Source organism: Poecile atricapillus, chromosome 2 (assembly GCF_030490865.1).
Source record: "Poecile atricapillus isolate bPoeAtr1 chromosome 2, bPoeAtr1.hap1, whole genome shotgun sequence".
NCBI classification, from domain to species: domain Eukaryota; kingdom Metazoa; phylum Chordata; class Aves; order Passeriformes; family Paridae; genus Poecile; species Poecile atricapillus.
The window spans coordinates 38,586,623-38,611,122 of NC_081250.1; the positions used below are offsets into that span (position 1 = coordinate 38,586,623).

General features: G+C 44.8%; 3 protein-coding genes across 7 annotated transcripts in view; 2 read left to right on the forward strand and 1 right to left on the reverse strand.

The window, feature by feature from the left end:
• Window positions 1-2,158, forward strand: part of LOC131576736 (ubiquitin-conjugating enzyme E2 E1) — a 45,600-nt gene extending 43,442 nt beyond the window's left edge. For all 4 annotated transcript variants that reach the window (XM_058833714.1, XM_058833716.1, XM_058833715.1 and 1 more), the window contains exons 5-6: window positions 543-690; window positions 1,597-2,158. In XM_058833714.1, the coding sequence (XP_058689697.1) occupies window positions 543-690; window positions 1,597-1,694 (246 nt within the window). In that variant the 3' untranslated portion in view covers window positions 1,695-2,158. The remainder of the gene's footprint in view (window positions 1-542; window positions 691-1,596) is intronic.
• Window positions 2,075-18,633, reverse strand: NKIRAS1 (NFKB inhibitor interacting Ras like 1). Of its 2 annotated transcripts, XM_058833720.1 has the most exons (5): window positions 18,530-18,561; window positions 17,410-17,503; window positions 16,609-16,733; window positions 9,443-9,684; window positions 2,075-6,635 (listed from the first exon to the last, which is right to left on the reverse strand). In XM_058833720.1, exons 3-5 carry the CDS (start codon window positions 16,700-16,702, stop codon window positions 6,396-6,398), a joined length of 576 nt encoding a protein of 191 aa, XP_058689703.1. In that variant the 5' UTR covers window positions 16,703-16,733; window positions 17,410-17,503; window positions 18,530-18,561; the 3' UTR covers window positions 2,075-6,395. The 2 variants fall into 2 exon arrangements, with proteins under 2 accessions (XP_058689703.1, XP_058689702.1); XM_058833719.1 differs by lacking the exon at window positions 16,609-16,733 and having other exon boundaries at window positions 18,530-18,633.
• A 6-nt stretch (window positions 18,634-18,639) lies between these two features.
• On the forward strand, window positions 18,640-24,289 carry RPL15 (ribosomal protein L15). The gene is made up of 4 exons (XM_058833721.1): window positions 18,640-18,778; window positions 20,156-20,340; window positions 21,735-21,871; window positions 23,933-24,289. The coding sequence occupies exons 2-4, from the start codon at window positions 20,169-20,171 to the stop codon at window positions 24,236-24,238; spliced, it is 615 nt and encodes a 204-aa protein (XP_058689704.1). The 5' UTR covers window positions 18,640-18,778; window positions 20,156-20,168; the 3' UTR covers window positions 24,239-24,289.
• The last annotated feature ends 211 nt before the right edge of the window (window positions 24,290-24,500 follow it).

Here is a 24,500-nt window from a genome sequence, read left to right on the forward strand (position 1 = left end):
TCTGAGAACGGCTCCTGCTGCTTGTGTTTCCCTTTCAGGTAACTTCTGTGGCAAGCTGCCTAGCTCATGAAAATAAGTAAATCTAACTAATTTCCCCCATTGCTGAGCCTCTTAGAAGCGATGGAAGCTGTGATTCCAAGTGCCTTGGCCTGTCTGGAAGATTTTACAAATCCTTGGGAGTTCAGAAGGAGAAAAATGCTGGTGTTAGGCCCCGGGCCCTTTTGTCATTGGGAACAAAAAACAAATAATAATAATAATAATAATAAAAAAAAAAAATAAAAAAAATGTAAACCCACCACAACCTGGGTTATGCGTGGAAGTTGGCTCCCGAGAGTTACTCGTTTTTTGTTTTAAATCCGGCTCTTTTTTGTTTCGCCGCGAGAGGGCGGCGGCGGCCCGGGGAGCTCGGCGTGGGTCAGGCCGGGACCCGGCTGGGCCGGCGCGCCCGGGCGCTGCTTCGCTCCCTCGCTTGGAGCTCCTGTCCTGTCCCTCCCCACAGCCTGCGGCACCCCGGCACACCCGCTCACACCCCTCTCTTGCAGGTAACGTTCCGGACAAGGATCTACCACTGTAACATTAACAGCCAAGGCGTCATCTGCCTGGACATTTTAAAAGACAACTGGAGTCCAGCGTTAACCATTTCTAAAGTTCTCCTCTCCATCTGCTCCCTCCTCACAGACTGTAACCCCGGTAAGTCCACCTGCCGCCTTGCATTCCTGCCAGCACCTAAATAACGTGGCCCTCCTCATTCCACTGGTATTGGCCAGCTCAGCTCCTGCCTCCGGTGGAGCACATTTCCCTCTCCAGGGCAGTCAGAGAGGGGCTGGAGCTGGTGGAGGGGGATATCCCCTACCAGCCTGCTCTTCACTGCTCCTCAGGCTGACCCATGGGGAAACAAGCGATCCTCCTGCACATGAAAATCCTTCCCCTTCCAAACACAGTCTTCACTGGTCTGTAGGGCTACAGTAATTCAGTAACGGAGCTTGAAGAGCCACAAACAGTTCTGAAAATGGGGGGTTTCCATCATCCATTTAAAAGTGACCAACTATGCCGCAAGTGGTCATCACTGCTGCTCTAACCCACCCACTGTCCACACGAGTTAAGAGGAATATGTTTTCATGTCTAAAGTCATTTTACAGACTGCATTTTTGTATGTCTAAAGAGGAGAGAAAGGCAAGATTTAACAGTGTACTAAACTTGTACTAAACCCCTTCTTGAGATTTTGTCTTTCCTAGAAGGCAGCTTTACTTTGTTACAAGTACACTTAGCATGAGTATCTCAGTCACCCTTAGAAGGAATAAAATAAACCTGAAATGCATGAATTGGTGAAAACCTTCAGTAATGCAAAATATGACTGATTGTTGTGTCTTAAACTTCTTAAAACTTTATTGGCATTTCACTCTATTAAATTACAGATTAGTACATCACCATAAATACATAAAATCAGAGAAGATACAGATCATCAATTCAGTATGTTTAGGTTGTTACAGTGTACCTTGCCTGTGTGTTTGCCTTGTATGAAATTCACACTTCAGCTTTATTTAAAAGTTTTTATTCAGTAACTTGTCTGAAATAAGTGGTGTGTTTCCTTTTCAGCTGACCCCCTGGTTGGAAGCATTGCCACTCAGTATATGACTAACAGAGCAGAGCATGACAGAATGGCCAGACAATGGACCAAAAGATACGCTACATAAATTGGATTTTCTTCAAACTCTTACATTATTTGTCTGTGATGGAAAGAGCTGCTTATGATTTTGAAGGGGTGGGGGGAGGGAGGGTGCTGGTAAAGAGTAGGGTATTTCTATAACAGATTTTATTCAGTCTTTTATTTCCTAAGATTTTGTTGTTGTAACTTAAGGTATCTTGCTACAGTAGACAGCTAGGATTTGGAATAGCATACTTTAAGACTGTAATTAGTTCAGCAATATTAGCTCACATATAGTACCGAGAAGAATGTAAACTTCTTAGACTTCTTTGGTTTTCACTTTGCTTGCAATATGTAAAAGATTAAAACAGCTTAATTTTGTACAGGTACATAGGTTGACATTTATGTAAAAGTCCTTTCAAGACTCTACACACTGTTTTTGCTTTTTGTTTGTTTGGGTTTGAGGGATTTATTTTGTTCTAGGTTGAGCTTCTTTTTTTCTTTTTTTCTTTTTTTTTTGTAAAAAGATGTTGGGATTGTTTTTCCCTATGGAGGGCACATTGGTATTTAACAAATCCTTTTTAAAGACTGTCATCTCATGATCTGTGATATGGAGAGGTGGATATATGGCCTCATATATGAAATGAGAAGTAGTTAATGTATTATTTTATAAGCCAATCTATCTTTGTGAAAAGAATAAAGGGTTTAATCAGGACTTACGGTAACCTGTAGTGAAATACCTTAAGCTGTTTAACTGTAAGGTGTGGAATAGGAGTCACTCAGTGGATTGGTTGTATGTTGTGGGCTACTTAAGTCTGCATTTGTTACTGTGCTAATAAAAAGATGTTTAAAAAAAAAAAAGAAGAAGAAAAGATCTCTGCTTAGTCCCTTGCTTTGTCATTTTGCTAGAATAGTGTCTCTGTACGCTTCAGAGGATTTATGCTGTGGTTAAGGACAAGGGAGATCTGCAGGTGAGTGCACTGACTGCTGCTATTTTAGGAAGACACTTCTAGACAACCATACAATGAATGACAGCATAAGACCTTCACAAGTGTTCATTAAGTGTTGTGCAGGTACCTGGCCATGAGGAGGTAACTTGCCACAGAGTCCATGATAGTTAATTTTTAGCTTAAGTTTTCACAGCCTTGCCTCTGCAGGACTGGCATGTTGTTTGAAAGTACAACCAGAAAAGTGTAAGCTATCTGGAAGGGAAAGAGGCCAGAAGCAAAAGGAAGAAAAGATGCTTTTCTTGATGCTTTTCTGATGGAGTGGTCTATCCACACTTGGAAGAGAAGGAATCGTGCCCTGGTAAGGTAGCAGACAACACCGTAAAGGCGGATCTGTAGAGCCTTTAACTACCTATAAAGATTATCTCCTAGAGACATAGTGTTTACAGTGAGGTGTGTAGCAAGAGGGCAGTTAATTGTGGATATGGCATTTGTAACCACTCCCTTAAGGTACAGGCCGGAAGCACAGATTCATTTTCACATGGCGAGCGCTTCACCTTGCGACATTCTTGTGAGTGCTGGGTGGTCATCTGCACTCTCGGATTTGGAGCAAAAAAAATTCTGTATGTATTTCATTTGAGTACCTCTCTTCCTATCTAGATACAGAGCAAATCTAAATTGGGCCAAAGTGGTCTGTTAATTAAAGGTGTCCTTTCCTTTGCTGGGCGGCTGTGGATAGTAGCACCTTACCCTCATCAGTTGAACTGCTGTCATTTGACACAGTGCCTGTTTTGGTGTATGAGTTCCCTCAGCTGTTTGCCTGTTTGGTATCTACATAACACTAGGAGCATCTCTGGTAATCTTTCCCTCTCTGCTACTGAGTAAAGAGTAAATGGCTTAATCTCTCAGTAGGTTTTTGCCAGCTTCTTGCTTTGTGCCACTAGGACATGTCAAATTAACTGTTGTAACTGGTGGGGGCAACTGATTTGTACAGTGTTTATTCAGCAGGGTAGAAGCTTTAGAGGAAGAGAGAAAGACGGTTTAGTTTCCTAATTCGTTTTTCTTCTTTATAATAATTTTTCTCCATTATCTTGTGAAAGGACTCTAGTTTTGCAGCAGGTAAGTAAACCCAGTGACCTAGAACAGGGTTTGAGTCAGTGGAACAGTAAGAAAAAAATACATGTTCTGCCCATTAGCTATCACATTATACTCTGTACTTTGCCTATTAACCCTGTGTAAAACTCTACTACAGCAAGTTTCATTTTTACTCAGTACCAGCCACTGTGTGCATATCATTTGTAGACAAGACACCAGATTTTCCGTCACTTGTCAGTAAAACACTATAATATTTAGAAAAAAACATCAGAATAAGTTTATGAAAGAAAACAGTGGGTGGTTTTTTTTTTTTAATCTGAATGCCTCGATCTAAACTCTAAATTTAGCCAAATCAAAGAAAATGTGTTTGCCTTTATGTAGCCTATTTGGAAAAATGGCCTTAGTCATTTCGAAGATCTGTTTCTCTTGCCTGTCTTAAAACAGTCAGGTCCTGGGAGTCCAGTGGAGCAAGTGAGCAAACTACACTTGCACTGCACAGCTCTGGCAGCCTACAGGTGACATCAGTCTTGGCAGAAAAATTGGCACCAAGTCTGCAGCATGCAGAGCTGGACAGGAACCAGTCATCCCCATTCTTTCCATCTCCAGGCATTTTAAGTTCATTCAGACTTGTCAACATGCACTCCTTTGGCTCAAGGGTCAGCTTTAGTGATGTGCTATTAGTAGACATCTTCACTTATTTTGATTGCTTCAAGGCTGATGGAAGTCCCTTCCAGAAAAAGGGTTCTGCAGAGCTGAAGAAGAGGAACATGACCCACTCCTTGGTAAGAGGTTGCAGTGAGGAGGTGAACCACTGCTGCTCTGAAGTCACCTCCACTTGCCAAGCATGCAAGCATGTACTGAGTCTTCTGGGTAGGGAGAAGCCTGGAGTACACTTACACGTGTGTTCAGTAGGAAATGAGTGAGGAGGGAGTGTCATCCTGCAGCACTGCTGGGGACAATGACTATTACTGGCCAGGTGGGGGGAGGTCGTGCTATAGTGCTTACTCAGCTGCAGTGTTGCAATGGAAACAATTGTATGTTCCTAGCAGGGCATTACAAAAGCTTGCTCATTCATAATTACTCTCTTATCTTACTCCTTGGCCACAGCAATTCAAACTATATTGAGCAAAGCGCATAAACAGTTTCGTCTACCTCCATTATAATGGTAGGGATTCCTGCTTAATTTTCAGTGAAGTGTACTGCTGCTCTGACATTAATAATGCTGACAGACTTTAGTTGTGCTGACAGGCTTTATTAATCAGTATTCAGGAAGAGCAATACTATGAGCTTAATTGTGATCATTAAGCACACAATTTAGCAGTTATGATATGACAGTGCAAATATTGCTTGTGGTTTTGCTGATTCACAGTGAAATTCTTAGTATTTGTTCAAAAGAGGATTAATTTAGTGGAAAATGCAGAAACTGGGTACTTCACTCTCTCTCCCTGCTCTTGCCTTCAGATATAAAGAAAAGCTAGCATCAATTAGTACAGCAGGTTGTTAGATGCCAAAAATCTGGCTCCTGTCTCTGGGAAAAGTGGCTCATTCTGTCACCCTGTATATCCCCTTTAGTTCAGTTTACTGCCAGGCTGGCCTGGGACAGCAGAGTCCTCCAGCACACAGGTTTGCCAGTGTTAAGTCAAACACAGCACGTGCAGTTGTGTTCCTGCAGCCGGACCATGTGCAGCGCATGAAGACCGGGGCCATTTGTACAGGTATTTCTGGGCATTTGCCACAGGGATGTCTGCAAAAAGGCAGCCTTCTACCCTCCTCAGCCCCCACCTGCAGAGTCATACAGCACTTTGTACCAGCTGTTATCTGGCCTATGGAGGGCAGATTGCTGCAGCTTACCTGAGCAGCCAGGTAAGCGTGCCCTAAGCAGAGCCCAGCAATACATCCTGCATACAAAATTGATCCATATAATCCTCAGTAAAATTACCACCTATGAGAATGTGATTGATTTGCAGTGGACATGCTGGAGCGAACCCATACCTGTGTTGTCCTTAGGTTGTTCAATCAATGAGTGCTCTGAGAGCTTTTCTGGTTTCTACAAATGAATTCCTGACCTGAAAGCACTGCTTACTAGACTTTGTTGACAAGGTTCATGGTGGGGTATTTCCCAGAAGATGTGGGGGGTGTTTTTTTCTTCCAGACACTAGCAAAACATCAGTGGCTAAATCTGGTAACAGTTCCTCCCACTCCATACCCTTTCCTACAGCAAGACACTGATCTCAGTCTCTTGCAGCATCAAAAAGCCCTATGGCCCTGTTTAAGGTCAAGGTAAAAGAACTGTTGCCATTTCAAATATATCACCTTTCCAAACTGAATGCTTTATTGCAGCTAATACTTTTTGTGACTACAGGCTATAGATCTGCAGGGCGATTATATACTGGTAAGCTTGTTGATTTGTCCCTCAACATGGCTGTATCCAGGCATAGTAAAAGGCCCTGCTAAGAGGTATCCATCTATCCCTTCCTCCTCCATAATGCTGGCTGCAAAATAACTGCTCTCATAAAGTGCTTTTTGAGGCTTTTACCAACAGTGGCTTTTTCAAGCCAAGTCTGTGAGAAGGAACGATGCCTCTTAGCTATAAGCTTGCTGATTTTATTGCTGAATGATATTATTGCTTTAAATGAAACTGCAAGGAGCAAATGGCACAAAAAGGACTTAGACTGTGACCTGGCAGCAGGAGACAATGCTAAGCTAGTCTAGTTTTCACAGTTATTCCCTTTGCTCTTCCTTCCAGGCAAGGGAAATGTTGATTTGTTCTGGGACTGGGACAGTTTGCTAGCTAAAAAGGTGAAGGGTTCAAGCAGTGTTTTCCGATCTGTCACAGTCACTTCCCACAGTCTCACTTTCTCAGCCCTTGCCCATTGCTGTGCTGCTTCTGTTTCCACTTGCCTTTGGTCCAGGAGGTCAGTTTTGTTTCCCAAGACAATAACTGCAACCTACAAACCAAACAAGAGGGTGAGCTTAATACCAAAACCATCCACCAGCCACAATCCTTTTAAGCAGCAGGCAAGTAGCAACACAGTTCAGACTTGTTCTGTAACTTAGCACTGGCACAAGGTAAGTTGCCTGTAGTTTGGAAGATCAGGGTCTGGGATTTGAATTAGCCTCATCTACTTATGGGTTGGAAGCTAGTTTTAATCATAGGATATGCAGGACTTCCCCTTCTTGCCACCCCGCTCCCCGCCCTCAGTGATTGCTTGAAGGGAAACAATACCCAAGAGATCCAAAGTTAAACAGCCCTATTCTCCACTTACTTGGGAATTGAGCTGCCCTAGACAAATGATAAGAGCATGATATCCGAGTAGGTCTAAGCAGCAGATGCTGGAGAGATGAAAAAATGCACAGCAGCAGAGAAAGCCTGGATCCCACAGTGGTGGATTTTGTCCTGTTTGTTTCTTTCCCAAGCCCCATCCCACAATATAAATAAAGCCACCTGTGCCAGCAGACCAGGCAGGCTGGGCTATGGAGCCCCTCTCCCAGCTCAGCCCTGCCAGCTGCCCAGCCCCAGGCACCAAGAGCCACCCAAAGGACTGAAGGGGACAATCTGCTCAGAGTGGCAGATAAGCACCAGCAGCATCCTTGGGGGAGCAGTTTCAAGAGCAGCTGGTTAGCCAAGGAGGGCAGCACAGGGGTATCAACTCAGATCTGCAGTTGTAGGGATCCATCAAGTGACTTGTGTATCACCCAGACAGTCCAGTGTGGCTGAGCTCAGTAAGTACATGCAGCCTTCCCAGTGCTTCAGCTCTAGGAAGTGCCAAAGGCAGTGCTGGCCACATGAAGCCACTGCTCCTCCTTGTTTCAACTGTTTTCTAAAAATGTTTTACCAGCACCAGCTCTTAGGGGAAACCATGACTATATTTTTAGTTCAAGGTCCTTAGTCAAACTCCGTTTTCATCTCTACACTAGTGGTTTGACAAAGATCAAGTGATAAAGTCCTCTCTTGCTGATGATTTGTGGGGTTTGCTGTGGCCACACCTGCTTGCTCTTTCCTGTTCATCAGGCTAACTCCAGGATGCCTTCTACTTCTTTCCAGCTAGAGATGTTTGTCCTGTTCCTGTGAGGTCTGAGGCTTCCTTTCTTTTCTACAGTAGGCCAGGGTGTTTGGAAAAATGCTGCTTAGGGGTTTTTTTCCCCCTCTGTGAGGGCTTTGAAAGCATGTGCATTTACCACATGCTCCAGCTGAATTTTAGCTATGGCAAAGCACTGTCAGTATAAGAGAACAAAACCTCTATTTAGTATAAAATTTGGCCAGGCTTTAAGGTGCGTGCTGGAGAGCCCCCACAGCCAGCAGAGGCAAGAAACCAGCCATCAGTGCTTTCTGTCATCTGCCACACAACAGGGGACTGTGCCACTCAACGAGTTGAAATTCTGCCAGCTCAGAAGCACCATGTGTGGAGATACATCCCCAATTCAGTAAAGAATTCATTCTAGCGGAGCCAGACTTTAAGTTACAAAATCATTAATCTGCTGATTAACAGTTACCTTAAGGAAGGACTCCTGATCTCACCTTGTACACCTGAAAGCCTATTTTTTAATGGAAATCACAAGAATTAAAGCTATTTTATCCATCTGACTGTGGCCACCACTTTTTAAACTATGTTATTCTCAGTCAAAATCACAATTTTAAGCTCTCCAAAAGGATAAGCAAATTGACTGTTTTCTAATATACCTGCATGCAATGAGAGAGAAGAATTCTGACAGGCTACACAGATGATCAGGACGCAGATCCTGTTGGGGCTGTAACTCCCTCTCTGCATTACAACATGGTGTATAGTACCAAATCAAGGCCTTCATAAAGCAGAGTGCCTGGAAAAAAATTCCTGCTTGTCCACCTTTCCTTGCCCTGCAGGGGAGTTATGCTTGACTCCTGTATCCCTGATATACGTGACAGGCTGCAGCTCACACCAGCCCTACCACCTAACATACTTCTGTGACTGCACATTCATCTGCCGTCAAACTTGAGCCTGCCTTCCTCCACCACCCTGTGTGCTGTCAGTACACACCAAGCTACATTTTTGCAAAGTCTCTCCCTACCATTATCCAATTAATTCTTCATGCTTTTTTTTTTTGTTTTAAACAGCATAGAACAGGCATTTGGAAAGCTGTAGGCTAAAGACATTAAACAGGGAAAACTACTCCAGAATATAGATACTGTAGGAAAAGCCGTAATGCTAATGCCACATGCAAGTTATATTTGTTTAGCTAAGCTGGAACACTGTCAGCTGAAAACACTAGCTGCTTTCTAAGGGAAAATAGAGCAGTCATTTCACACAATTGAATTGATTCAATATGGTTGTTAAAATACATTAAAGCTGCTTTGCCAATTGACTAATGTCTGGGAGACCCATTGTCAATTACACTAGTTTGTAAGCCATCAAGTACACGAATACAAAACAAACAAAGATAATGCCCTTCTTTATATTATTCTATGCACTTGACTTCCCCTGTACAATATCTAAAAAAACATGAGCTGCACTGCTGTAGACCATATGTTTTATTAGTCATAAGTGTCCTGGCTGGTGCATTCAGCTGACTGAATTTTAGCTGTAGTAGAGGAAATAAGGAGAAAAAAAAAAAAAGCATTCTTTTGCATGACCTGCATGGCATGTGAATTAAGCTTCCCTGGCATGTGAAGGCCTCCTTTTTGCTGGGTTGCCCAAGGCTGTGGGTACATTCATTTTCCTGAGCTCTGCGACCTTAACTTCCTATCACCGATACAGCATTTAGCCAACCATGCATGTACCTCCTTTTTGTCCCTGAAGACGTCGATCTCCTTTTTGAGCAGTTCGACTCTTTGGAAGGCTTCGAGGCTGGTCACGGCGTACACCAGGACGAAGCCGTCAGCCACAGAGAAATAGTGCTTGGGCAATTCCACACCCTCCTGCAGACCCCTGGTGTCATAAAGCCGCAACTGTTCCTTCACGCCTCGGTCTGTCTCCACCGATGCCAAATACACATCTTCCATTGTGGCACCCTCTTCTAAGCCTGTTTGAAAACAAGCAGGAATGTTCCACTGCTGTAAATACAACCTCACTATAAGAATTCCTTGCAGTGCAGCAGAATTTTGCCCCACAGTAGCTTTCAAGAGTGACTTGACCAGGCCTTGACCTTGCCTGGCATCTCCATGGAGGGCTGTATTCACAGATGACTGCACTAGCTATTTCCAATAGTGACACTGTAAATACATTAATATGTAAGCACATGATTATGCCTGTAAAATTAATCTATACAACATGCACATTTAGAATAGGATAAGATATATGCTCTCTTCCCAAGTTTTCCAAACTCTGGCCACCCAGTTGTACCAGTTCTGTGCCAAACATGCTGCAAAACGAGCCTGCCCAAACATACCCTTTTGGAACAACAGCCAGGGAACACCAGATAGTCAAGTACTAACATCTTAAGCCTACTTCTTTGCCTCATAATGAGTTGGATCATACTGCAGAGGCAGAAGACAAAGGAATAATAAAATTCCAGAAGACTGCTGGAATAATAATAATAATAATTCTGGAAATTAATGTCTATTGGTGGTACAACTAACCAATATGTGAAAATAAGCCAGAAAGGGAAGGGGATGTTTGCAGGCAAACAAGTTGCATACTATATTTACTCAAATACACAGTGAGCTTTTTCCATCCCCTAGGGATTTAAAATTACTCAGATTTGCTAATAGGAACAAGTTCATTTACTGCAAGGCAAGAGCATGCACAAGGTAACAAGCTTTCATATACGTATCACCTGTTCCACCCTGACTATCTGCATACTGGCCCTCCTTCCCCCCTCCTCTCCACACAGTAAATGTGAAGTAATTCAAGGCAGCTTGCTTTGAACTAATTAAAATTATTTTTCCTAACCCAAACCTGAAAACACATAAATCACCTTGGCTTTGTGTTCGTCCTGGATGCAGGTGCATAAGGTTACAGGTCAAAACAATCTATGTCTAGTGTAGCTGGGCCACTTTCAGAGTTGGTTTTAAGTATTCATATAAGCCCTCTGCAACCCACATTTTTGCCTCCACTGCACTCCTATATACAATTGTTTGCTGTTGCAGGACTACAGTAATGAGTTCTGCTTTATTCTCTTTGTCTGCCAAAAAGGGACCATTTTAGTGTATTGTTTTAGAAAACACAAGGGATTATCTGGCCTATGAAAATAAGGATTTTGCTATATTCAGTGACACTATTCAAAACACTTCACATTGACAAACAAGCTAAAGCATTCCACCCACGCTGCTGGTTTCCCGTGAGGTATGCAGCATTCCTGTGCAGGAAAGTGGCACAAGCTGTTCTTTTTGCCCCTCTCTGTGCAGTCTTCATAGATCAAACTCTTATTAGGTTTCCAATGATTTGATTTATCTTGCTTCCAAATATAGCCACGCGAATGTGTGGGAGCAAAACTAAGAACAGAAGGACAAAGCAAAGGTTAATAAGAAGAGGAAGCACAAATGCATCCTGTGTGATTGTAGAATGTGTTAAAGGAGCATTTTTAAAGACTGAGGTAGTAACAAATCCCTTTCTGGATACAGCACTGTTGTTTAGACACAGCACTACTCTTGCTCTGCCACGTTGCATTGTACAGACAGTTCAAGGAAATATCTGCCATCAGTAAACACGGCTTTGGCAAGAAGGAAGGAACCATAAGTACCTAAGTTTTCTTTTTAAAAACCAACAAATAATATTGTACAGTTTTTCATCCTCTAAATGCTACACTGTAATTCAACAGCCTCTAATATATCCAGCTTACCCTGTGACAATCTCTTCCTAATGGCATTAAAAGCAGCAGAGAAAAGTATGTCTTTTAACATCCATCCTACTTAAAAACTAAGAGGAAAATTTAAGACCTGGGACTTAACTCAGCAGAATAGAGCAACAAATTTTGATGTGAAGTGGGAGGGGCACTTAGGAGGGAGTTGAAATTTATGCACCAGTATCAGATTCCAGAGGTGAAATGTCACCTACATGCACTGGTGGAGAGATTATATGCAAGTAGTTTCCTAAGTAAACATAGATAATTTTTAGAAATACCTGTGTCACCTTATTCTAGGTCCTGCTCCTAAAGGCCAGACCATGTAACAGCCATCTCTTGCTGACAATGATGTTTACACTTGTTAGTAGCATCCCATTCAAACACTTCCTAGGTCTCCATTCAAACAAGAGTCAGGCAGGTTGTTGTAAGAGAAGCAACACTAGTCAGTGCCCTAGAAAGGTGCTGGCACCATCCCATCCTCCTTGCTGCAAAGATCCTGATTCTCTTTCCCTTCACTGGCATACCCAGGCATCCTTCCACCATCTCTGCCTGGGTGAGCAGCTTGTGTTGGGAAGTTCCTGTCCTGCAGATTGCTGCCAGCTTGAGTAGTTTTTCCATGGAGCAGAGCACTACTGTGGGCCAGCTCTCAGGTTTGCAAGTTAGAGGGGTGTAGGGGAACTAACAAGGTAGTGCACAATGTCACACTTCCTTTGAAAACAAAAAATATAAAAATGCTGGAGAGGGGAAGGAGGAATAGACAGAAGTGATGCCACTCTCTAGCACCTCCTTAGCTGGTGCAAATCTTGGGAGAGGCAGAAAGGTCGTTGTTTTTTACCAGCAGCTGCCACAGAGGAACTGCAACGGGAAGCTTCAGTCATAAATTGGGTGTTGTTACAACCCCTTGTGGCTTCCCAATGAGGAAAATAAAAGGCTCAATATACTAATGAATACTGCACACTCAGGCTAGGCATAGCAGATAGATCGCAAATACCTAAGTAAATCAAAATTTCAAGAGGGATGGAATTTCAAAAGTTCCTAGCTGGATCTTGAACATTAATGCAGTACAAATTTTTTGTCTTCTTGAGTACTTTTGAAGATCTCCTGTGTAATCTCTTTTTCCCCTTTTCCAGAGGAATTCAGCAAAGAGCTCCTAAAACCTGCTATTTCTTACATTTGTAAACTGCAGAACAGGCTTTTCTTATTTAGATCTCAAAAGACAGTGTATCAGAGGATCCCTGACTTGGGAAAGAGCTGGACAAACTTCAAGAAGAGCTGATCTGTTTAGATTTAGCTGCTAGGGAAGTACTGGTCCCACTACAAATAGCCAGGCTGTGACCCTCAGTTACATACATTCAGTTCCATTTTCATCTGTTTCTAAAATGCAAAGCTGACCGCACTTCTATCACCAGGTAGTTCTAATTTAAGAAGTAAAGATGAAAAAAGTCTTTGCCCATGGCAAGGGGGTTAGAAGGAGATGATCTTTAAGGTCCCTTCTAACACACAGACCATTCTATGGTTCTATGAATGTATAATAATTTTATGAATGCATAATTAGGTTAATTAGCCTCCATCACATCCAAAGTGTAAGCCAAAACCCCAAATCCTCCAGATGAACAAGTGAGGCAATTTCTCTCATTATGGCTTCTACCACAGCAATATATGGTGTTTTCATTCCTAGCTAGTAAGAGGATCTGAAGTAGCTGCTTATGAATAACCTGACCATACCAGCTGTTTACACAGCCAGGAGGCAGAGAAAAGTTTTCTGCAAGGGACAGTTCTCACCTTCTCCTGTTCAGCTGATAAGTTTTAGTATAGGCTGAGAGGCCAGAAATATTTTAAAGGCAGAAGGAATACTCCTTTCTGCACCATCACTGAACAGGAACACTGTTTAAGGAAAAATATCCATCCTCTTTACAGACATGCCCTGTGCCAAAGCTAAGCCAGCAAGTCTCCTGCTAGCCTGGTCAAGAGAGGTCAGGCCAAGCAGTGCCAGGTACCACAGGTACTTAGTGGGACTATCTTCTGCTGCCAGTCAAGGACCCTTTTCATGGCTGAGGAGATAAGACTGGCCCCTCTTTCTTCAGGACAGCAAGAAGGTGGAGGATTTGGACAAACACAACACTTAAGTCCCAAAAAGAGAGATCATCCCAGGTACCAGGCAATCACAGAATCATAGAATAGTTACAGCTGAAAAAGATTTCTAAGATCATCGAGTCAAATGGTTCAAAAAACTACATTATTTTACATGGCTATGAGAGCATCTCATCTATTTGTCCCCTCCTTTCTCATCCTGGGACACAAGGCAAATTCCCTTACAGTTTAAGCCTAGCACAAAATCCAATACCAGACATCATCGCTCAAACGCTACAGGGACACAAATAGTTCTTTTTTGGGGTATTCCTCCTTCCTGAGTACTTTTTCCTCTTTGATCTCAAGCAATCTTAGTGCCTTTTCAAGAGTGTTAGCTGCTGACCATGTAAGTAACAGTGGCACTTAAGGACTTCACCCATGATGAGCCAGGGAAACCTGAAGGTGCATGTTTTTCTAGGAAAAGAAACAGTGCAACTGGGTTTACAGCACCATCACCAAGCACACAGCCAGGAGCATGGGCTCAAAACCAAGGGCTTTACATAGCAGCATGAAACCTCCAAGGACTCTAATAATTTCCCTGACACCAGCTGTGCCACCACTCCTTTTTACAGGAAAATCAACAGGAGGCACATGAGCATTGACAGACTCATGGCTGACTTACAGCCAGGAGGAGACCCTCGTGACAGTAGCTGTGACACCTCAGAGAATGGCAGCAGACCTTGTGCTCTGAGCCTCCAACCAGGTTCTAGCGCGCCTCTTGTCACTGAGAGGAGGATGTGCCTGCCATCAGAACGGAAAGACTCCCCGTGTTGGCTCGGCCATCCTCCCCACGGCTCCGGGGCCCTTGGAGCGGCCGCAGAGCTGCTCCTGACGTCAGTCAGGAAGCACAGGTTTTGAAACAGCTTGTGTCCATGTTGCCATGCCCGGTGAGCTGCCTTGCTGGTTGGCTCTGAACAGACAGGCTTTCAGCAAACATACTGGTCCCTCCTTGCCTCCGGCCAAAAAGGCCAGCAGCCAAGATGTACATGTCCGCTTTCGGAAGCTCACAAGCTTTAGGAAACGAGGATCAAGACCCTGTAATCATGTTTCAGGTGGGGAAGGGCCACCCCTGCAATGGTAGCACCACTGTGCAGTTTAAAGCAGCTGAGCTAAGGAGCAGTCAAAGACGCGCCATTCCTCAAACTCTGTCTTTGCACAGGGAGATCCTCACAATGGCATCCTGCCTCTACAGTTCGGGAGTTAAATCAACACAGAGTGGAACAGCAGCTGAAGGTCTTCTGGGAACCATTTCCACCAGCCCATACTTCAGGCAACCTCTGCCACAACTGCCTGTGTGCTGAGGAAGAGGCAGGGAGGATGGTGACCACTCAGCAGGACTGCCAAAAGCACCAGCTTATTGGTCCATCTCTCCAAATGTGCCTGATGGCCTGTGTAGGGGAAATCAAAATTGCTGGGCTGTGGCCACTCATCTCTTGGAGGTGCAGCAGCTCTGTAATGACCCTCTCCATATCTTGATCTTGACTCTGCTACTTGTCCTCTTTCTCTGAATGTCTTAAGAACACGATTTGACCAAAATCACAGAAAACAGGAAACTACCTTCTTCCTTCTCCCCTTGCACTCCCCATCTGCTATCAGCTGTTCCTTCCTTTACCAGTAACTCCAAAAAATAAAAGCAGAGCTGCAGGCAAGGAAAAATTATCTTTTTAAGTGCAGGGTGGCCATGGGGCAGGTCTGTGTTGCTCAGTGGCCAAGCTGGAGCAGGGCATTTGGGAGTGACAGAGGGACACCCACGGCTAAACCCCAGGCACGAGGCCTCCCTCCGGTTATGTCAGCCAGTGTCCATGACGTTGTATAATCATGTACATGGCTGGCTCCATAAATAGCTCCTCTGATCAGCAACACCCGAATATCCTTCCTGCCTGGATTGCTAATAGGAGGCAGGAATTAATGCAAGGCAATACGATTTAAGTAACGTGGCCTTGCTCACGCTGCTCGGGTGTCTCTGACAGTCACACAGCCCAGCACAGAGGGGAGGCAGGTTGGCAGCAAAGGGAAAAACCTTCAGCCTGCAAAGCTTTGCAGCCTTCACGTTGAAAGCTACACAGGGCTACGTGCCTAGCACTCAGTAGGATGCTGGAAACAGATGTTGCTGCAACATTAGAGGAAATCCTCCTTCTAAACACGGGTATTAGCACACAGTTCTGTATCGCTTTGCCAGCAAATTCCTCCCATCCACACATTTTAAAGGTGCAGTGCTGCAAAGCACCATGCTAGAAATCCTTGTGTCTATCCAACAACTTATCCCGATGTCTAATTTACCTGGCTCAAGAAAAACATGCAAAGTGACTAAACATCTTCTGTCAAAGCCCTGGTGCCACCCCTTGTTTCTAGGTGAGGCAGGAATAATTTGTCAGCCTGATGATCATTGCCATTCCTTTCAAAGCCAAATGTGGAAACAGAGGGAAACATGCCGCTTTTGCCTTTGTTCCCTTCCTTTTGTGCACAGCAAATATCAGGCATCCCCTGTTCCTCTGTCAAGTCTGTTTTCCCCGTGAGGATTTCTTAGAGAGCAGAGAACCTTGGCCTTCAAAATTCAGCACAGAATGTGGAACCTAAAGCTGAGCTGTTTTTCTTTCCAGAGCTTTGATTAAGTGTTAGCCAAAACCAAGCAAAATAAAGCTTTAAGAATGTGAAACAAAAGTCTAAACAGTGTCTACACTCATCATGTGACAGCTATTTATTTTTCAGGCATCTACGGCATCTTTCAGGGAAGGAGATATTTCTTTTGTAAATATGCAGCCGGCACATCACCTACTTTCAGTGTTTCTTTTTAAACATTCTTGTATTTTATTACCAGGAACATCATGGAATGAGTTCTTCTCCAAGATTCTTTTAAAAATCCATAAGCAAGGGACTATGAATTTTAAGAACAGCCCAGAGATACCACAAAGCCACATTTCCTCCTTCACCTCAGCGCAGTTCGCAGTCCTCCATTATTGGTGTTTTGGGGCCCACACCGAACAAGATGCTAGAAAAGGAAACAACCTCCCCCCAAAAGTAAAAATGTCTCACCAACAGTATGCTTTCCATAGAGAAGCTGCTCCAAAATCGCAGTCTTTCCCACTGAGGCCATTCCACAAACCACCACCTTGTAGCCCTTGCCCATGTTTCCCGAGGGCCGGTTCCGCAGCAGAGCCCTGTGCAGACAGGGGAGGCTGTGAGCCTGGCACGGCGCAGGGATGGGCACCAAGGGTGGGAGCCGAGCCCACGGAAGGCGCAAGGCAAAGCGCCAAGCAGCGGGGGCACAGCTCCCTCCCAGCGCTCGCCAGCGACTGATATTTTTAGGACTAAAATTTCCTCCCACACCATTTTTTTCAGGTTTTAGGCTGCTGCCAGTGGTGCTGATGCTTGCCTGCAGCCTCGACACTTGTCCTGTCAGGTTTGGGGAGACTGGGAGTGCTGGAGCATGCACACCCCCAGGGCACAGGCTGTGTTTGTTGGCGTGTGTGCACAGCGTTATCGGGCTTCCTGGGGTGGGCTTGATGGTATTTCATAGTACCAGAATGGCTTCTAGAAATGCAAGAAAATGGTGGTTCCTTCCCTTTTATTCTGCTGACAGAAAGTTTCTAGCTTTTACAGACTAGGAACTACAAAACAAGAGTGTTAAAAGACAGGCAGAAGCAGAGGAAAGCAAATGCAGAAGCAGTTTTTTTCAGTCTGCTTTAAATCAGTTTGATGGGTGGGGGTTGGTTCTAGCAGGAAGCATCCAGCAGCTAGGGGCATTTCCCTCTGCCAGTGAGCCATGGCAGGGCAGCAGGCCCTGACTCAGTTTGCTGTTTGAAGCCATTTCCCACAGAGAGAGCTGAAGAGTACCTTTTCTGGACCAGGAGGGACTGGCGTTGTCCTGCTTCAATTCCAGTTTAACCAGGCAATGCTTCACAAGCCAGGGTGCTCTGAAAAGCATATGCTGAAAAACAGAAAGGTCATCCTGCAGCTGCAGGCAGGGAGGCAGAAGGGGCTTGCAGGCTGAGAAAGCCTAACTCATAGAATCAGAATGGCTTGGGTTGAAAGGCAGCTTAAAGATCCCCTCCTTCCAGGCCTCTACCATGGGTAGGGATGCCACCAATGAGACCAGGTCACTCAATGCCCCATCCGACCTGTGCCACGCAGGAGGGATGGGAGCAGGGACAGGAGCAGACCAGTGGGTAAAGCCAGGGCCTGCAGAACCAGGCTCCATGGTGTCCTCTCCCTACCCTCCACTGAAAAGGTTTTAGGATTGTTTTTAGGGTTTTACCCTTAGCATTTATTATTTAGAATAGAATAAAATAGAACCATTAGGTTGGAAGAGACCTTTAAGATCATCGAGTCCAAACATCAACCCAGAACTACCACCATAACCACTAAAGCACCAAACCACATCATCCAGCAACAAATCCAGATGCCTTATAAACTCCTCCAGGGATGGTGACTCCTCAATCTCTCTGGGCAACCTATTCCAATGCCTGATGGCCCTAACAGTGAAAAATTTTCTTCTAGTACCTAATCTGATTCTCCCGTGTCTCAGCTGAAGGCCATTTCCTCTGGTCCTCTCACTGCAGTCACAGTAGAGGAGACCAGCCCCCAGCTCACTACATTCTCCTTTCAGGGATTGTAGAGAGTGATGAGATTCCCCCCGAGCCTCCTCAAAACTAAACAAATCCAGCTCCCTCAGCCCTTCCTCGTAATCTTACGATTTTAAAAATTATTGTTATTTTAGATTTTTTTTTTTTTTAAGGCTTCTTTTCAGGGTTTTAAGCAAAGTCCCACCCCAGTCCCTAACGTGGGGTGTTATGGGGGTAGGGGAGAGGGGGTATATCAGGAGATGCCGCATCTCGCCAAGCCCCTGCCCCAGGCGCAGCCCCCGGGCAGACCGTGCCCCAGTGTCCCGGCCCCAGAGCGCGGCCCCGGCCCCCGAGCGCGCCCCCGGGGCCGCCCCCCCGCCGCGAGCGCGCACCTGGACGGAGCGTCCCGGCCGGCCCATTGACCGCGCGGGCCCGCCCCCGGCTCCCATTGGCGGGCGCGGGGGGCCGGGCCGGGCCGGGCCGGGCCGGGCCGGGCCGGGCGGGGCGGGGAAGGACGCGCGGCCCGTATGCCCGCCGGACTACATTACCCATGAGGCACCGCGGCAGCAGCCGGAAGTGTGTTGCGGCCCGAGGGCTTGTGGGAAGTAGGGCCTTTCCTTTCCGTCGCTGGGCGCCATCAGGTGAGGGCCGGTCCGGGCGCGGCCTTTCCCTCAATCCGTGCAGATCCCGGGATCCGAGCGCCCATCCGCCTGTCCCGCCGCCGCGCCCGCCCGGCTCCGGGTGGGATGGGGCTGCTGCTGCGGGCGCGGAGCCTCTGGGAGGCCGGTGGAGGAGGGCCCGCGGGCTGCGCCTCGGTGGGGTGGGGAGGGGCGCGGGCACCCAGCGTGGCCCTGGCGCGCCAGAGCGGGTGCAGGTCCGTGACAGACGGCGCGCCCTGGTTTGCTTCGGGTTTGCGGCTTGTTCGTGGAGCTTTTTGTGCCATTAGGCCGTGAAAAGATGGAGGGCTGGGGATGGGAATGGATGAGCTATAGCTGGGCAGGTTTAAACAAGAGGGGTATTCGAAATCACACACGAACTGTTCTTGGCGTATTTTAAAATGTAAATAAAGTGACCTGCGTGTATCTGATGGTGAGTTCAGGTACGCATGCTGATTGCTGCAGATGTGTAAGGCAGCAGGGGGTTTTAGGAAAACAGCAGTAAACATGACTGAAAAATAAATTAATATTTGATTTTTTTTTAGATGCTTTAAACCTTTAAGACATATTCAGCTCAGAAAAGAGTGTTTGTAATAATCATTGTTTTCTTAAGGATAAAATTTGACCGGTAGGAACTTTGTGTTGAGCCCTTGCTCTGCAGAATTCAATGCAAACTAGCTCCAATGGTGCTCAGCAGAAACGATTTTTAAAAACAACTTAAAAGAAACCACAGAGCATCTATGGAGCAAAACACAAATGTCAGCAGCAGTAGGACACTGAGCATTGACACTTCTTTTTTAGCGTGACACGGTCAGTATGCCCCGTTTTACTTGAAGCCCAGTTTCAGCAGATGTGGAGGAAGGCCTGCTGAGATGTAGGAGACACCATGTGAATTGCTCTTGAGGAATCAAAAGTCCCAATCCAGTTCATTTCTTAAGCAACTGTTAAACTTCCACTAATAAAACTGTTAAGCTTCCACTTAGAAGTAAAACCTTACTGAAGTCAGAGTTAACAATAAAGGCCACTCCTCAATCATGTAGCTCTTGATAGATTTGTATCGAAAACTTGTTTCAGGTGTTAGTTGTTGGGTTTGGCAGTGTCAGACATAACACATCTGATAATTTCTCAGGTGAGGAGTTTAGCACTTCAGAATAAATAAAAAGGCAGAAAATTGCTGGGAATGGTGACTGCAGGGTCTCATGCTAAAGGCTGCCAGCTGTGATCTGTGTGCCCAGATGTGTCAGTGGTACAGGGAAGCATGAGAGCTCCCTGTCTTTCAGTGCTGTTCCACGTGGGTGCCACTGTTGGAAGATGTTCAAACTGGGAATTGTATTCACTGTTTCTACTGACCTCTCCATCCAGCAGGTAGACAAACATGGGTGCCTACAAGTACATCCAGGAGCTGTGGAGGAAGAAACAGTCGGACGTGATGCGGTTCCTGCTGCGTGTGCGCTGCTGGCAGTACCGCCAGCTGTCGGCCTTGCACCGGGCCCCGCGCCCCACGCGGCCGGACAAAGCCCGCAGGCTGGGATACAAGGCCAAGCAAGGTAATGGCATGGACAGGTGAAGTCCATGTGCCACATGATGCAGTGACATTGGCTTCCTTCAGTGACAGCAGAATAACAAAACCTGAAACTGAAGTATCCCCCAATAAACTGAAGTTTTCTGCAGGAAATGAACAGAATATTGTAAATGTCCTCAGTTGGTAGCAGTGTCCACAGCACAGACTAAAACTTTAACTTCACTTAATTTTGCATCTATGCCTTCTGTTGCCATTCTGGCAGGTGAAGATCAAGTGGGCTTTGGCCTCAGTTTTTGTTCTTGTGCAGTGTTAGTGCCACAGAATTGAGCAGAGTTTTTAGTATCCTAGGTTTGGGGAATGTCCTTTCTCTGACCAAGTTTTGCCATCTGTTACTTCAGCTCTTTTCAGGTGACTGAACTGTGACCTTCTAGCACCTTGAAAAGAACTGCAAGAGATATGAGTAGATACTTGCACAAGAGCATGTAGTGACAGGACAAGGGGGAATGGCTTCAAACAGAAAGATTAGATTTAGATTAGATAATAGGAAGAAACTTCACTGTGAGGGTGGTGAGGCACAGGAACAGATCGCCCAGATGAGTTGTGTATACCTCATCCCTGGCAGTGTCCAAGGCTAGGTTGGATGGAGATCTGAGCAAACTGGTCTGGTAGAAGGTGTGCCTGTCCATGGCAGGGGGGTTGGAACTGAATGATCTTTAAAGTACCTACCAAAGCAAGCCATACTATGACTATATTACAGCTGCACGCATCTGGGCAAGATGATGGACTTTGTACTGTTACTGAAAAACAGTTACTGGTCAGGGAAAGAAGTGGGAAAAGTGGCCATCCATGTGTAACTTGTGGAAATCCAGGTTAAAACCCAGTATGCTTATTCACAAAGAAAATAAATAGCTAAGACTTGACACTTCTGTCACTGTTTATCTAGTTTTCTCATTTCTCAGTGACTAGATTTCAGCAGGGTTTGTGGATGGCGTGTGCTTCAGTGCTTTGTGAGTGCTGCCATCTGAATTGTGAAGTTTGGGTAGTGGTTTTGCTGGTGGGTTTTTTTTGTGGTTTGGTTTGTTTTTTGGTTTTTTTTTTGGTGGGTTTTTTTATGATTGTATTACAATATAGCTGTAGCTGATCTTAGTTGGTTTGGGACTGGGTAGTGGTAAGGTGCCATAAGCTCTGGTTTGGAACCAAAAAGTAGTTGCATCAGGATATCACTTTCCTTACTCAGTTGTAATTAAAATAACAAAAACATCTTGTACTATCCACCTCAAGTTGTAAATTTTGGTAAAGAGTGGTTTAATGACTTTGTGTTGCAGCATTTAATGTAAATTTTTGGGGATTGGAAATGCAGTGCAGGGATGAAAATTGGGACTAGAATTGTTGTAGTTCCTAAGTCACTGTTTCTTTTAGGTTATGTTATCTACCGTGTCCGTGTTCGCCGTGGTGGTCGCAAACGCCCAGTCCCGAAAGGTGCTACCTATGGTAAACCTGTGCATCATGGTGTTAACCAGCTCAAGTTTGCCCGGAGTCTTCAGTCTGTAGCAGAGGTGAGTATTTTGGTTATTGCTCACAAATTTGCATTGGAAAGTTTTAATCTGTAAAAGCTGAAAGTACTCAGAGACAAAATATACAAAACCAAACCACCTGCTTTGTTAGTAAGTTGTTAGTAAGATTTAGAATAATGGTGGCATGAAAATAGCAGAATGTCTTTAAAAGCTCTAGTGAGACAATAAAAAAACTGTTCAGTCTTTAAAAAGGGGATCTGTGGGAACCACTTGGGTGGTTTAGTGAAGTTCTGAACTATGCCACTATATTTGTTACAAAAACCACGTAACTAGTCCAAGCCACAGTAAAATAAAGAGCTAGGCATGAGAAATAAGAACTTGCATGTGCTAAGGTGTCTGACTTGTCAGTAAATCCCAATCCTGTGTTCCCTGCCATGTGGTGTGGATCGCCAGCTGCAGGTGATGTTCCTTTCGCAAAGTACACGTGAGTTCCTGTCTTAAAGCCTGTAGCACCTGTTTGTGTAGTAGTACTGCTGCACAGCACACTTAGCTGTGTTGCAGGAGCTGGAGGCAGTGTGCCAGAGACCTGCTTCTTTATAAAAAAACTGGTACCTCACAAGCACACAGCTTGGTGGTTAACTTATTTTTAGGTGAGATCTTGTTACTGAAATACTCAAAATGTAAACTTTGATTTGATGAGATCTTGTAAGCTTCATTGCTGTCACAGTTGTAGTCTGGAAGAGATAAGAGTTCTCACCTTTACAAAAAAAATCTTTCTCAGTGGGTTAGAGTTAGTACCAGGCTGCATTCTCAAACAAGACATTGTGGAAGAAGGGAGGGTGTCATTGCCTTTCCATCTTGAAGCAGAAAACTTTTCTGTTCTCAGGACTTTGAAAATATTGCTGAGTGACTTCTGCAAGTTGAATATGGTGTGATTTTTTTATTTTTTCAGGGAAAAAATATAAATGGGACATACTTATTTAAAAGAAACACAGGTGATGAGTTTGAATTAAAAATGCTATTCTGTTTTCCGTGTTAATGGCATTCTCTTCATATGTGTTATTCCCAGAAACCTGATGGTTGATCACATGCTCACTTATGCCAACTATGGAAGAGGTTATTTGCCCTCAGTTTTAGCTTGAAATTTTCTGAATCTGACAATGTTTTTCTGGAAGACTTAAATTTTTTAATATGACAGAAGTGCAAAGCCTCAGTTGGAGCTCCCATCCTTGAATAGAAGCTGGTGGAGGGTGACTGGTGTTCTAATGTATCATACAGCTGCTGCTCTCACACTAGAATAAAAGGACTTGAAAAAATGTTACTCCATGTGCAGAACATAGTCAAGGGCTGTTTAGGGAAGCCTGTAGCAATAGGTTAAGGTCACATTGGGGAAGAAGATGAACGGGGTCTCATGGGTTCATGCTTCCCCATGGTGAAGTCCTACAATTAAAACACATGTAGTGTGTTTTAAATAAGGAGCATTCTTGACAAGAGAAGCAGATTGAGTTGCATAATTGCTATTTTCTGCTTTGTTTTGTTTTCTAAACTAAGATTGTGTCTTCCTAACCACAAGTGAGGATAGGAATAGCAAGCAGTAATACGCCAGCAGTGGTACAAAGATTTGTTACATCAGCTATTCGTTTACTTCTACCGGTACAGGCTTACTCTCTGCAGAAATTTCTTTCTCCCCTGTAGCTTTGGATGTAAAAATTAGTCAGTCTTTCATAACTTCCCGCAAAAGATTGTTCCGTGACCCCAAGTGCAGCTCGTGCTCTTCATCTTCACATTGAAGTTATTTTTAACATTGTGTATTTACTGACTGGGTGCTTCTGTGAACACAGAGTTTGTTTTGTCAACCAAGCACCTTCCTGCTCATGGTCTTTAAAACCTGTTTGGTGCAGGAATCCGAAGAGAATCCAAATTTTTTTTTTGTAACACAGCATTCTTTTCAGCTGTTACTGTTCTTACATCTTTGCAGCTGGAAGGAGATGAGTTTTTATAGGAAAAGAGGTTGTCCTAGGGAAAATTGAAATTTTATGTTTGAGGTAGTAATCTTTCTGCATCCACGGTTTTACAGCCTGTTGCATTCATTTTTTCCTCTAGGAACGTGCTGGCCGTCACTGTGGGGCTCTGAGAGTCTTGAACTCGTATTGGGTGGGTGAAGATTCCACTTACAAGTTTTTTGAAGTGATCCTGATTGATCCATTCCATAAGACCATCAGGCGGAACCCCGATACCCAATGGATCACCAAGCCCGTCCACAAGCACAGAGAGATGCGTGGGCTGACGTCAGCCGGGCGCAAGAGCCGTGGGCTTGGCAAGGGCCACAAATTCCACCACACCATCGGTGGCTCGCGCCGTGCAGCCTGGAGAAGGCGCAACACCCTGCAGCTGCACCGCTACCGCTAATTCTTGTAAACGTGGCCATCTAATAAAGATCATGCAGGTTGTTAAATTTAACAGTGCTTCTGCTGCTTCTTGGGTTATGTGGATGAGCGTAGAATTCTCCAGGAGTTCAGGTGTTCCCGTATTTTGACAGGCTTTTGAAAATGTAATTTGATACTTGTGAAGATTGTAGGCCCTGATTATAGAGTTGTGTGATGGGTTTCACTTTTGATAACATGGAAGAACATGTGCAATGTGTATTGAAAACCCAAGGGCTGGCCCATGT

Coding starts and splice junctions, on each gene's coding strand:
- NKIRAS1 (XM_058833719.1), bottom strand. CDS start 18,586: ATGGGAGCCGGGGGCGGGCCCGCGCGGTCAATGGGCCGGCCGGGACGC. Junction 9,685..17,409: donor TCCCTCCTGGTCCAGAAAAG/GTACTCTTCAGC, acceptor GTTTTCAAACAG/GCTTAGAAGAGGGTGCCACA. Junction 6,636..9,442: donor TCTTCAGGGACAAAAAGGAG/GTACATGCATGG, acceptor TTTGGTTTGTAG/GTTGCAGTTATTGTCTTGGG.
- RPL15 (XM_058833721.1), top strand. CDS start 20,169: ATGGGTGCCTACAAGTACATCCAGGAGCTGTGGAGGAAGAAACAGTCG. Junction 20,341..21,734: donor GGGATACAAGGCCAAGCAAG/GTAATGGCATGG, acceptor TGTTTCTTTTAG/GTTATGTTATCTACCGTGTC. Junction 21,872..23,932: donor GTCTTCAGTCTGTAGCAGAG/GTGAGTATTTTG, acceptor TTTTTCCTCTAG/GAACGTGCTGGCCGTCACTG.